The 13400-nt window shown below is 56.8% G+C and overlaps 1 protein-coding gene across 2 annotated transcripts in view; it reads left to right on the top strand.

The window, feature by feature from the left end:
- Positions 1–4619: 4619 nt before the first annotated feature.
- Cacng4 (calcium voltage-gated channel auxiliary subunit gamma 4) overlaps positions 4620–13400 on the top strand; it is a 53225-nt gene continuing 44444 nt past the window's right edge. For both annotated transcript variants that reach the window (XR_011366132.1, XM_069993119.1), the window contains exon 1: positions 4620–5066. Coding sequence is in view for 1 of the 2 variants with exons in the window: in XM_069993119.1 (XP_069849220.1) it covers positions 4847–5066 (220 nt within the window). In the remaining variant the exon portion in view is untranslated. The remainder of the gene's footprint in view (positions 5067–13400) is intronic.

Below are 13400 nucleotides of genomic sequence, written 5' to 3'. Positions count from 1 at the left end.
AGGGGCTAGCCTGGGAACCTACCGAGACTCAGCCCCAATCCCCAGCTACAGAAACTGGAAATCACTGCTTGTCTATGCACCCAAGATCGTCCAGACTCTCCCTGAACACACACACACACACACACACACACACACACACACACACACACACACACACACACACACACACACACACACACACACACACACACACACACACACACACACACCGCTAAGCTTCCTGAAACCACCAGAGCCATCTGCTTTGGGCATAGAAATGAGATATTACCCCCCCCCAAAAAAAGTTGTCAGACAAAGGTCATTATTCTTGGAGGACACAGAGAGAAAACAAAAGCTTGTAATAAAGGCTTTAGGCTGGAGCTGCCACACGGAGCGAGCTGCATCCCTGGCTGGCGGACGGCTGCTCCCTTCTCTCCTGGCTGCACACGCACGGCCTGCTCTCCTGGCATTGATTATGCAGCATGAGCAGCCTCATACTGGATTCTTCTCCCTCCACCACCGCCATCCCCACCCGGCCCCACCCCGCCCATCGGGCAGCTTCAGTCTGGACCTGGAATCGCTGAAGGGTCTGAGCTCACCATGCCTCTGTTTCCCCAGCCTAAGCAAATCAGAGAATGGAGCTGATTACTTCAAGTGAGGGACGCAGAAAACACCTGGGGCTGAAAAAAGGAGGGTCTGCCAGGACCGGTCCACCTGCCTGTCCAGTGACTCACCTGCTCGGCTATCCAGGATGCCAAAGGGATCTGTGTGGCACCGCAGGGCTGGCAGGCTGGCTCCTAGGGTTAGGAGCCATGTGTCTTTCTTGCTTTATTATTATTGTTATTGTTAATGTTATTTTAATGTGTGGGGGGGTCTTGATTTTGCCTAGGATTGGCCTGAACTGAGATCCTCCTATTATGCTGTCCATATAGCTAGGATTTCAGGTATGACATCATGCCCAGCTTGTGTCTTGAGATGGGGTCTTGCTAACTTCCAAGGTCTCCCTAGCCAGGACGAGCTGCTGGGGCCGCCAGGATCTCCCGACAGCAGTGAGATCTAGCCCTGGAGCGAGCTCTCTCATCCAGCTGAGCAGAAGTTTCCAGATTCAAATTGTGCTCACTCAGGCATGATGAATGGTCTCAGACAGTCCTGAGTTTGCTCCAGCTCCCTTCGTGCCGGCGGTCAAGTCCTTATTTGACTCCACAGTCTACTGGCTCACAACTTGGAGATGGAGCGCAGCTGCCGGTTGGGTGTTCACAGACAGAAAAGCAAACTGCAAGTCCCCACAGAGATCCACACCTCCCCTCCCCAAATAAGAAGACTAACAGGAAATGATAATTCAGCCATCTGAACTTGAAGCAAAAAGGGCTGCTTCATGCTCTTGAAAAAGTTCTGGCTTCAAAGTCATCCAACGCAGGAGGTAGGATCTGACCCCAACCCGATCCAGGGCCAGGAGACCTCCAGCCAGTCCACGGGCTGTATCTGCACCTCTGCTTTCCCCGGTGTTATGAGGAGGATTGCAGAACTGACAGAGCGGATTATACATCCTCCCCAGACATGGTCAGGCTCTCTGTCTCCAAGAAAGGCAGGAAGGTTTTTTTACCACTTGCTCCACAAATGCCTGCTGAGCCCAAGCAATGCAATAAATGCCCAAGGCTACATTTGTGATCCAAAACAACCCTGGGAGATTGGATAGGTGTCTTTCTGCCAGGTGGCTTTGGCTTGTCCTGATCACACTTCTCATCCGTCAGGACGCTGAGCTCCTGGTCCACTGTGCTGTGCATGCTCTCTCCCCCACAGACTCCTCGCCCCTCTGTGAATGAAGAGTGAGAGCTGGCAAAGTAAGCCTCCGATGCATGAACAGTTTTGTTCTACCAGACAGACACAGTGGCCTTCACCTGAAATCACAGCTATTTAGGAGGCAGAGATCTGAAGGATCACAGTTTAAGGCCAGCCTGGCAAAAAATTAGCAAGACCTTATCTCAAAAAAAAAAAAATCCCAGTCCAGGCCAGTCATAGACGAAAGCAAAAGCTTATTTTAAAAAAACAAAGCAAAAAGCTTTGGCTCAAGTCGTAGAGCACCTGCTTAGCTAGGATGAGGAGTTGAATTCAAACTCCAATACCAGACGAAAAAAGTTCTTCTGTGCCCCTGACTTGAGGATTGTTTCCCTAGAGGATCATCACCCAGAACCCTCTCCCTAGGTAAAGGAGATCAGAGAGTCTCCTTTGTTTCTCAACAAGTCTTAGAGGAAGCCCACAGGGGCTGGAGTCCCAGCAGCTGGCTTGAAATGGGGTCCCCGCCGTGTTTCATGGACTCTTAGGAATTCCCAGGGGCTGCAGGGGTGGGTGAGCAGGTGGGGCACAGAACTTGGAGTTCCTCATCCGCAGTGCCACCTCAGCCCTGCAAGGCCAAAGGTGGCAGCCCAGCTTCATCTGGCTTTGTTTGAAGACTTGCTTTGAAACAAGAATTGCCTCCAGAAAAAGAAAATCTTCTTTCTCAGAGTTCCTTCTCTCTTTCCTCCCTTTCTTTCTCCCTCCCTCCCTAACTTCTTCCTTCCTTCCTTCCCTCCCACCCTCCCTCTTCCTCCTCCTCTCCCTCCACCTCCTCCTTTTTCTTCTTTTTTGGTGCCAATGTTAGGGATGAACTCAGGGTCTAGGTGTTGTCTCTTAGCTTTTTCCTTCAAGGCTGGTACCCTATCAATTGAGCTACAGCTCCACCACTTCAGACTAGCTAAGTGAATGATGAAAGAGTCTCATGGACTTTTCCTGTCTGAGCTGACTTTGAACCAGGATCCTTAGATCTCAGCCTCTGAGTAGTTAGGATTACAGGTATGAGTCACTACCACTGGGCTTTCAGAGCTTTTGAGACCAGAACTCTAACTTAGCTCTCTAAAGATATCAGGGGCAGCTGGGCGCTGGTGGCTCACACCTATAATCCTAACTACTCAGGAGGCTGAGATCTGAGGATCGCAGTTCGCAGTTCAAAGCCAGCCCGGGAGGGAAGTCTGTGAGACTCTTATCTCCAATAAACCACTCAGAAAACTGGAAGTGGTGCTGTGGCTCAAGTGGTAGAGTGCTAGCCTTTAGCCTTGAGGTACAGTGCCCAGGCCCAGAGTTCAAGCCCCACAACCGACCAAAAAAAAAAAAAAGATATCAGGGACAGTGGCATGTCATTTCATATGTTCTATTCCTCTTCAGCACTCTTTGGCACACACTGCACACCTGTTGTGCCAGGCAGTAAAATAAAAGCTAAAAATAGAGGTAGTGACCTTTGCCCTTTGAAACTTTGGAAAGGCAGAATAAGTCCCAACAGCCAGAGAAGGGGTCAACAAATGCTAATTAATTCAGTCAGCCCGGTCCTAGGGCTATATTACTGTTCCATGTTTTCCCCTTTTATTTACATTCTCCTTTCCCCCAACCAGGCTCTAATTGGAGGGAAAGGAGCAATCTCTGCCTTTCACTCAGCAAACATTTGTTAAACACTTAACTATATAGACCCAACTATGCGGAGAGGAGGTGGGCAAACAATAGTCCCAGTAAAAGTCTCATTCTCTCTGAGGAGTGGCTGAGAGGGTACCACACATGTTGTGAAATCTAAGCTACATTTTCCCTGGGATCCAGAGCATTATGCCACAGGGCAAGCCTCCAAGATGGAAACAGGAACACGGGCAGATGTGACCCAAAGGCCAGCTGGACTTCAGGTCTCTCAAGGCCTTTGGGAGAGAAGAGCTGGAATCCTGGATTTGCTCTGAGGAGAAGAAGAGAAGCATTTTAACACCAAAAGCAATCAGGTGAAGCAGCTAACAATGAAGGGGAGGTGAGCCAAAGGCAGGAAGAAATGAAGGACCTGAGAAAAGAGCTGGAGGAAGAGGGCCACAGCTGGAGGCTGGGAGGGTTGAATCTAATGCGGCTGGGTGTCTTTAGCAGTAGCAGCAGCAATAAACCAACAGAAACGAGATATTGGAAGCGAGTCCTGGCTTCAATACCAAAAGTCCAAGGCCTCCCAGCCCTGGAGATCACCTGGGTTCCGAAGGAGGAGGCCTGGCGCCTGGCTGGGCCTGCGTATCTCCCAGCGGTGTAAACCACATCTGGAGCGGATTCTTCCCCCCAGACACACACCCTCCCCTTCATGCCCGCCTGTATCCTCATCTCCAGATCTAGGCGCACACAGGTATAAGGTGAAAAGAAGGACCACATACAGGCACTCACACACCCACACGCACCACCCCACGTCTCCCTGAATCCCCGCGGGCTGAGGGGAGCCCGGGTGTCCCGGGATGGGTAGGAGAGGTAGTGGCTGGACGCGCGCCTCGCCCCCGTCCTCGCGGGGAGCCCTTCCCTCCCACCCCCCTCCGGCTGCCTTGGCTCTAATTATGTGAATGAACCCCGGGAGAGGAAGAGCGCGCGAGCGCGGGGAGGGAGCGAGGGAGGGAGCGAGGGAGGGAAAGTGCGGGCTGGGGGGGGGGGGAGCCGAGGGGCGCCGAGGCGGAGGGGCGGCGCCGAGAGGCGCGGGGCGCGGGCCGGGAGCGCGGCGGCGGGCGGAGGCGCGGAGGGCGCGGGCCGAGCGGGGAAGGGCGGGCCGAGAGGGAGGAGCCCCCGGCCGCCGCCGCCGCCGCCGCCAGCCCGCCGGGCGCCCCGCGCAGCCCGCACTCGCCGCCGCGCCTCGGAGTTTGAGCCCCGCGCGGCCGGAGCGCAGGCTCGCCCGGAGCGCGGGGTCGCAGCGCGCGGCGCGGCGCCGCCCCCGGCCCTCGGCCTCCCCCACCCCGGCCCGGGCGCCCCCGGAGCGGCGCGTGCAGGGGAGGACGCCGGGCGGGCGGGCGGGCGCGGCGGGCCGGGCCGGCGGGCGGCGGAGTATGAGGCGCCCACCATGGTGCGATGCGACCGCGGGCTGCAGATGCTGCTGACCACGGCCGGAGCCTTCGCCGCCTTCTCGCTCATGGCCATCGCCATCGGCACCGACTACTGGCTCTACTCCAGCGCGCACATCTGCAACGGCACCAACCTGACCATGGACGACGGGCCCCCGCCCCGCCGCGCCCGCGGCGACCTCACCCACTCGGGGCTGTGGCGGGTGTGCTGCATCGAAGGTAGGGACCCCCCCTCCGCGGGTGCACACGCGCGCACACGCAGCGGCACACGCGCGCAGGGACACGCGCACACCGTGGCACACGCGCACAGCGTGACACGCGCACACTGCCCGGGGAGCGGCCCCGGGGAGGGGGTGGGCGCGGCGCTGGCTCCTGGTGACACACAAAGGAGCCGAGCCGACGCGCGGGCGGGTCCCCGCGTGGACAGCCGGGCTCCAGCTCGGGTCCCTCCCGGCCGGGGACCTCGCGGTCACGCCGATCCCACAAACTCTCGCCCGCCCGCGCGCGCGCACACCCCCTCGCACACGGACACAATGAAACGCACGCTGAAACTCGCGCGCGTGCGCGCGCGCAACCCGCGCCCCGAGCGCTCCCCAGGGGCCGCACCGGTTTCCTCCCCCCCCCGTGGGAGCAGGGGAGGGGGAGGCTGGCGTGGGGGCGGGAGGAGGCCCGGAGTGGGGGGCTGGGGGGGAAACCGAGGCGGGGAGGAGGGGGGAGGTTGCCTGGCAACCGGTGTCTGTGCGATTGCTATGGGAACTGGCCATCCTGGGGCGGGGCCGGCCGGGGGCGGGGAACGCCAGGCCGCCGGGCTCAGGCTCCCGTGGAGGCAGACCCGGCCACCAACGGGGTCTAGGGAACCGGGTGGCTCCCCTCACCAGCGACCTGCCTCCTCTTTCTCGCGGGGTGACCGGCCCGCTCCTCCCTGCGCGGTGGGGAGGTAAAAGGAGACTCCTTCCCCCCCCTCCCGCCAGTGCGCCCCTAACTGAAGCCGGGAGCCGCTGGTCACCACCCCTCCTCGGGGTGGGACCCCGAAGGATTGGGGGTTGCGCGAGCCGCCCGCCGTCCTGGAGGGGCGTGGCCACGGGGGCGGGGCGCTGCGCCCCCTCCCCCGGGCGCGTGATGAAGTGTGGCGAGGTCGGATTCGGGCTCGGGTCGGGTCTGGGTCTCCGGGACCCCGGGGCACACCCGCCTCCGGGGGCCGGGCAGGGGCGGGGCTGCACACGCGCGGGAACGCGGGGCGTCCGCGCCGGGCACCGCCGCACACCCGGCCGCCCGAACTTGAGCTAACAGGTGGTTGGTTGTGCAGGGCGGGCGGGGCCGGCCGCTGCGGCCCAGGCCTCAGCTTGCAGAGTGAGTTGGGAGAGTGTTGCTGTGATTTAAAAACAGACGGACGGACAGACAGACAACCCTGGACCGTTTGCTGAGCCTTTTGGTATCACGTTCCCTCCCCCCGCGGGGAGTTCACTGCGCCCTCGGTTGTTCGGGAAGTTCTTCCCTGCGCCTCGCCTGTCCCCACCCCCACCCCACTGCGGCTGCCATCCGAGATCCCCCCCCACTCCGGCTTGGCGGGACCTGGGGACAGTGGAGGCGGCGCCCAGACACACGGCCCTTCCTTCCGCGGGGTGAGGTTGGATGGAGTCCTGTGAACGGAAGCTCGCCAAGTCCAACTTGGCCCCTTGGTCCCCACCCTCTGCCCCCCCCCGGCCGCCCTCCTCCTCCTCCCCACCTCACCCCCCTTCCAGGTTGGGAGCTTTCAAGTCAAGTCTCTGCGGATCCCTTAGGTAGCAGCGCTGTGGGGGAAATCACAGCCACACAAAGGAGCCGGCGGGCCCACGATCACGCCCTCCGCTTCTCTTTTGGAAAAACATCATTGTGAGCTGTGCAGTTGCTCGGATGACGAACACCTACTCCTCTCCCTCCCCAGGGAAAACCTGCCACCACACCTGAGCTCGCTCACGCACCCCCCCCCCCGCCATGTGACACCTCCCCAGCCCCACCGGCCGCCATCGGTGCCTGGCACCGCAAATCACAGCCACTGGCCCCCACACCCCCTCTCTCCACGCCCCCCCCCACCCCCAAGAAACTCCTTAGACCTGGAGCCTTTGCACTTTCCCAGCGGAAATTGGAACGGACCCCTTTCCTCCGCTGGGAAGCCTGGCCTGTCTGGTGACTCCAATGCTCCTTTATTAATTCCTCATCCTAATTAGGATTGATGGCGCACTTAGCATCTTGCCAGCTGCCCCCGAGCCGTTTCGCACTGCACTGTTCATCCAGAGAACCCCTCGCTGATCTGGGCAGCTGGCTCCTCTGGCATGACAGTGCCATGGAGGGGAGGGGAGTGGAGGGGAGGGTTGGATGGCTTAGCGGAAGGAACTGGGCTGCCACTGTCATCTCCCCCTCCCCCCCCCCCCCAAAGCTCAGGGCTTCTAATGGCCGTAACTGGGTGGGAACTTATCGCATAACACACTCCCTCATGGAGGCCATGGAAACTGACAGCTCCCAGAGCCCGCTGACACCTCCTTTGATGCTAACAGCAGGACCAGGGCTGAGACCCGGAGAGCTCCCGTGAACCCTGGGCTACTCCTCCCAGGGAAAGGGGACGGGGAGGGAAGAGGAGAAGGTGAGCTACCTCCATGTTGGCTTTTGTGTGTAAAATGCATGATTTCCACCTGTTCTCCAGCAAAGCACCTCCAAAGCATTACATCCAAACTGAGAGGAAAAGAGGAAAGGGGGTGGGGGGAAGATCAAACCTCTGGGCTGACACTGAGCACTGCAGCAGATAGCAAACGCGGCGCAGCTCAGGACTCCGATGAATTCGCTGCTAACTGGGGGTGTTTCCCACAAACGCTGGCCTAGGAGAGCCGAGTCTCGGGCACACACACATCTCTGTGCCCAGCCTCGCCGGGGCCAATCTCTCCTCCGCCTCCTTCCACCTCCCAAAACACAGCTCCCAGGCCCCACACCTGCTTCTCCATGGGACAAGTGTCAGAACACTCAAGTGCCTGGTCCAAGCCAGGCAGGGGCCGGCGGCTTCACACCTCTCTGCGAGAGAGGGAATGAGGCCAGAGAGTTTGCCAGGATTTACCCAGAGGTGGCCAGGTAGGAGGCCGCTGCGCCAGACTGAAGCCTCCCTCTCACTACAAAGCTCTTCCCACCATGTCACCCTGCCCTTTGCCAAACAGCTTCTGGACTGCCATTAAAAATAGAACCAAGTACTTCACCGCCCAGTGGAGCCCAGCTCTGGGGTTGGGCTGGCGGCGGCATGAAGGCATTTGGAAGCGAGAATGTACACCTGATACACAAATTGCATAACACACTCCTCTCTTTCTGTGTCTGTATTCTCGCTCTTGCTCTCTCCCGCTCTCTCGCTCTCTGTCCATCTCCCATGTCTGTCTGTCTTTTTCAGTCTCCAGTTGGGATCTGGAGCAGGGTGTCCCCTCCCAGCTGCACCTGCCCCTCCCTCCCTCCCAGAGACCCTCATCTCATTCTTTGTACCTTTGGTGAAAACCAGCTAAGACTGGAGATGTCAGAAAGGGGAAATAAACATGTTTTTGTTTTTCTCTCCATCAAAGGTATCATCAGGCAACCTTGGTTGAATCTCTAGTGCATTTTGGAATGAGGAGGATTAGACTGTATCAGACACTCTGGGCAGGGATGGAAGACTCTGGAAACATGAAGAGAGAGGAGATCCTGAGCTCAGGAGCACCCAAGGGCAGCGGAGGGATCTCCAGGGACCTGGGAGGTGATGGGGTTGAACCTCCAGGTCCCCTGTAGACAAAACTCAGCCCACCCCCACCTCTGTGAGAGTCTTAGCAAAACAGTTTCAATGCCTGGGGCAGCCCCAGTGCCTACTTGGTGCCTGCTCTGTGCTGCATGCGTAGCAGTGGGAGAAGGTTCTGGAACCTGAGAACAGAATCCTAGTTCCTGGGCATCATACCTCCCGCACGCCAGTGTGCCCAACCTTTATTCGCACAAGGGCACACAGAGAAAAGAAAGTCTTCACACTGAATTCTGGGAAGGGGAGAAAGCAGACAGGCAGGGGTGCTTTTCCCAGGGGTACGGCTGCGGCCACAGTCCTGCCCTCAGCACGGCCCCCAGGGTGGTGACAGCAGCCTGAGAAGGCTCTTCTTTTGCCACCCACCAGTCACTTTCCCCAGGGACCTCTGGTGGTGTTAAGAAGAGCCATCACTTACTGAGGACCTCACTGTTAGTGCTGGTGATTGCCACCAACACTTGCAGGTAAATATTCATCCGCTGCCCGTCAGAGGTCTAGCTTTGGAGATGAGGTAGTGCCTGTGTGCTCCCAGTTCACAGCTAAGGCTGGACATTGACACGCAGCCTTCCACTGCCCCAGCACACCCTTGACAGAAAGCCAGCTTTGGGAAGGGGCTGTTGTGATGAGCAAAATAGGATGGATGGAATCACTTAGTAGGACTTTTATTTTTTGGTGGGGGAAGGGGTCAGGGCTGAAGTGTGATCTCACAGCCTTGTGGTTGCTCAGCTTGCTCACTCAGCTGGTGTTCTGCCGCTTGAGCCAAGCCTCCAGCCCTTGCTGATTGCTGGATATTTTGGAGATGGAGTCTAGCAGGCTTTGGTTGCCCAGGCTGACTTCAAGTGAGCCTCTGGATCTTAGCCTTCTGAGTTGCCTGGATTACAGGAGTGAGTCACTGCACCCAGCTTGAAAGGATGTTTACTTCTTACAATCCTGGAGGTCAAGAAGGCTACAAGGAGGGTCCATTGGTCCAAAATGGGGCTGTCTTTCTGGTCTGAAGAGGCCTCTTCTCCCCCAGGAAGGAGAAAAGAGGTACACAGCTCTCTGCTTTCTTCTAAGAGCTCTGGTCCTGTCATGAAGACCCTACCTTAGGTCCCCATTTAAACATATCATCCCCCAAAGCCCACACTGGGTAGCAGGGCTTTGTTATGACTTCCAGGGTGTGGGGGCACACAGCTCAGCCGTAACAGGACTTTTGTCCCTTCCTGCTTTCATTCATCGCTGGCGCTCACTCACCAAAAGGGAAGTCTACTTTCTTGTCTTGTCTGCTTTCCTTTGATACCCTGTTCTGTCACTCCTCCACTCTCCCCTGTACTTTACTCCTTTCTCCCTTCTCGGGAAGAAACACTTTCTCTACTGGAGCTAGCTGATTTCATGAGGAGACGCTGTGGGTCTTAGTAGACCCCAGGATGGGGACGGGTAAGCACCCCAGAGCTGACTCTGGAAAAATCCCACGTTAGGAAGTTCAGAAAGGATTGAGAGGAGCCAGGTGCCAGGGGCTCACACCTGTAATCCCAGCTACTCAGGAGGCTGAGAACTGAGGATCATGGTTTGAAGCCAGCCCAGGCAGGAGAATCTGCGAGGCTCTTATCTCCAGTTAAACACCAGAAAACTGTAGCTGTGGTTCAAGTGGTGTAGCACCAGCCTTGAGCACAAAAGCTCAGGGACAGGGCCCAGGCTTTGAGTTCAAGCCCCAGGACTGGCATAAAACAAAACAATAAATGCAAAGGCTCAAGAGAAAATCCGAAATCTCCTGTGTCAGTCTCCTTCCTAAGGACTTCTGGGATTAGTCACCAAGCGTAGAATGAGAAAGGCCTTCAGGTGATCAGAGGCAGGGTCTCAGAGATGAAGGAGACAAAGAATAGCACAGGCCAGCTAGAGCAGCAAAGCACTGGGGAGAAACCTTGGCCAGCCTGAACATTCTTCCACCTCTGAGAGCCCCACCCCTCCCTTCCAGGTTGAGTCTGGTTCCCTGTAGCCTCACCAGGGCTTGTGGAAGAAGAGAAGTTTCTATAGCTAGAAGACCCCAGGATCCTTTAAGTGCTTCTCAGCCTTTTTCTTACTAAGTTACAAATCAATTGCCTGCCTGCATGCTTCTATTTGTTCATTCACTCATCCATCCATCCATCCATTCATTCTGTGCTCACTGTGCACCTGCTCTGGTCAGCATGGCTCTGGGGCCCAGCTGTGGACAAGCAGATGTTCTAAGTGGCTGGTGACACTTCCGGGTGCCGATTTGGGTCTTGAGATAAACAGGGCAGGGCATCCTGGGAAAGGCCTCCATTCAGGGTAAAGGGAAAAGGAAGAATTTGTGAGAGAAGGTTGTGTTTACACCAAAACCTGAACCACAGGAAGGACCTGGCGGACCTTCCAGGAAGAGCAAAAGGCAAGCAGAGTCCTCCAGGCCGGCCAGAACCGGGTGCAGGGTGGAGGAGAGAGCGGGAAGGGCAGAGGGTGGGCTGGAGGCAGCTCTGATGAAGAGCGCAGAGAGAGGAGCCTCCGGCTCTATGTGGCGAAGAGAGGTTCCAGAGGCAGGGAGGCCATGGAGGGACCCAGGACCTCATGGATTGGACACTAAAGACCGGGACAGCGATGGGAGACAGGACTGAGGGGTGGGGAGGTGGCGAGGGGGTGGGACCCCATTCAATGGCGGATGACAGAAGAAGAGGCAATTGTGGGAAAGGAAATCCAGGCATGCCCGTGGAGGTTGCCAGAAACCCACCCCACTCTACACCACCCATACTGCAGAAGGTAATACTGGAAAGTTCCATGAGTGGAGCTCGGGGGGCCCCAGGGGTTCACTGTAACAGCCTCTCACCACAAGGTTGGGTTCCTCAGCTTTTGCTCTTCTGGTGTTTGGGGTCAGATCGTTCTTGGCGGGACTGTTCTGCGTGCCGTGGGATCTTAGCATCATCCTGTCTAGACGCCCCGTGAAACCCCAAACAGCTTCAGGTGTTGCCACCTGCCCTTGGGTCAAAAGTCACCCCCCCTGTGGAGACCACTGGTTGGCAGATGGGGCGGAGGGGTTAGGCCTGATTCCTGACAGCTGCCAGGGGTCCCCAGCTCCTTCTCTAAACCTTGAGCAAAAGCACCTGGAACACATTGGGGTGGGGGGCGGACAGCTCGCTTATTGGGGCAACCTGTCATCTGCTTCAGGTGCTCATTCCTTCCTTTATTAATAGTAATACTATTGATATTACTATTAATAAAGTAATATCCATGATACCCTGGCAGGAGGCCACAGAGGGCTGGGAACTGCTGACAGAGCCGGATGCTCACACAGCTTGAGCCCGAGAGACTCAGGACCAGCCAGACAGAGGGACTTATCCAAGGTCATGTGGCAGCCATGAAGGTCATTCACAAAAGTCCCAGCCTCCCTGGGCAAGGACCTTCTTCCCAGGGGTGTGTGCTGGGCTTGCTCTCCTAGCGACAGCTTCCCAAAAGGAAGAAACTAGTTGTATCCATAGGGTAAGCGGGCTAGGTAGGTTCTACCTAGAGCAGCCCCCCAAATCCACCCCCCCCAATTCTCACTCCTCATCCCCGATACCCCCACGAAAGCATCTTTTCAGAGCTGCAAGTCAGGACAAGGTACTTGGTGAACACGGACTTTTTTCCCTAGCCCGTCAATTTCTTCCGATGACAAACTTCTCCAAGCTGTGAAAATGACATCACACACTTTTACCATGTACTTGGTCTTGTTCCAACCAATAGCAGAAGAAAGAGAAAAGCATTGATAATAAAAGAAGCGAGGGCCTGGAATGGAGGGAGAAGGAAAAGAGATTTCTTTTTATTTTGCCTGAGCTAGGTAAAGGCAGGGACTGCTCCAGGGCCCCGTGGGTTTCTGGAGCTAGGCCACACTTTGTCTCTGAGCTTGTAGAGACCAGGAGAAGGAGAAGAGCATGAACACAGAGGAGGCTGGCCATGTGCGTGGGGGGCAAAGAGGGTTTGGTTTTTTATAAGCATTACTCCAGCTCATTTTCATCCACAGGCTTGGGAAAAAAAATCCATATCTGTGTGTGTGTGTGTGTGTGTGCGTGTGCGTGCGTGTGTGTGTGTGCGTGTGTGTGTGTGTGTGTGTGTGTGTGTGTGTGTGTGTGTGTGCAGTTATTGCTGGTACTGAGGTTTGAAGTCAATGCCTAGGCACTGCCCTTAAGCTTTTGTGGCTCAAGGTTAGCACTCTACCACTTGAGCTACAGCTCCACTTCTGGCTTTGCACTCAAGATGAGAGTCTTACTCTCCTACCCAGACTTGCTTTGAATATTATCCTCAGATCTCAGTGTACTGAGTAGCTAGGATTCTGCGTATGAGCCAGCACCCAGCTTCACATCTCTTTATATGGGGTTATTCCGTCCCATTGCAGTGGGTTTTGGGGATTGCTCACCTTGAGTTCAAATCTCGGCTTTGCCAAGTCACCGTGCAGCCTTGGGCAGGTTACCTAACATCCCTGAGCTGCTCCATGTCTGGGAAATGGGATCATATGCAATGAATGGGAGGGCGGCGGTTCACACTACAGAGTCCATGGTCCCCAGAGCGCTGGTGAGGATGCTTCTGGGCAGACTTGGTGTGACCCGGCCCTGCACGCTTGATGGCAGACAGGTGTGTCCAAGGAGATGCAGCAAGAAGGGACTCGGCTGCCAACTCCTAACACACGCAGGGACCATCGCTGTGGGGCCCCAGGTCCCCACAAGGCACATGGACAGTACTACCTGTCTGTGGTGGCTTCCACACTCTTCCCCTGCCCAGCACCCAGCGTGGGCCCTCGCCTACCCCACAGCCAGGGG

The sequence above is a fragment of the Dipodomys merriami genome, unplaced genomic scaffold, assembly GCF_024711535.1.
Source record: "Dipodomys merriami isolate MVZ:Mamm:240054 unplaced genomic scaffold, mDipMer1.0.p SCAF_42, whole genome shotgun sequence".
NCBI lineage: Eukaryota > Metazoa > Chordata > Mammalia > Rodentia > Heteromyidae > Dipodomys > Dipodomys merriami.
Note: the sequence above shows the minus strand (reverse complement) of the source record. Positions and strands in the feature narration are given on the sequence as shown.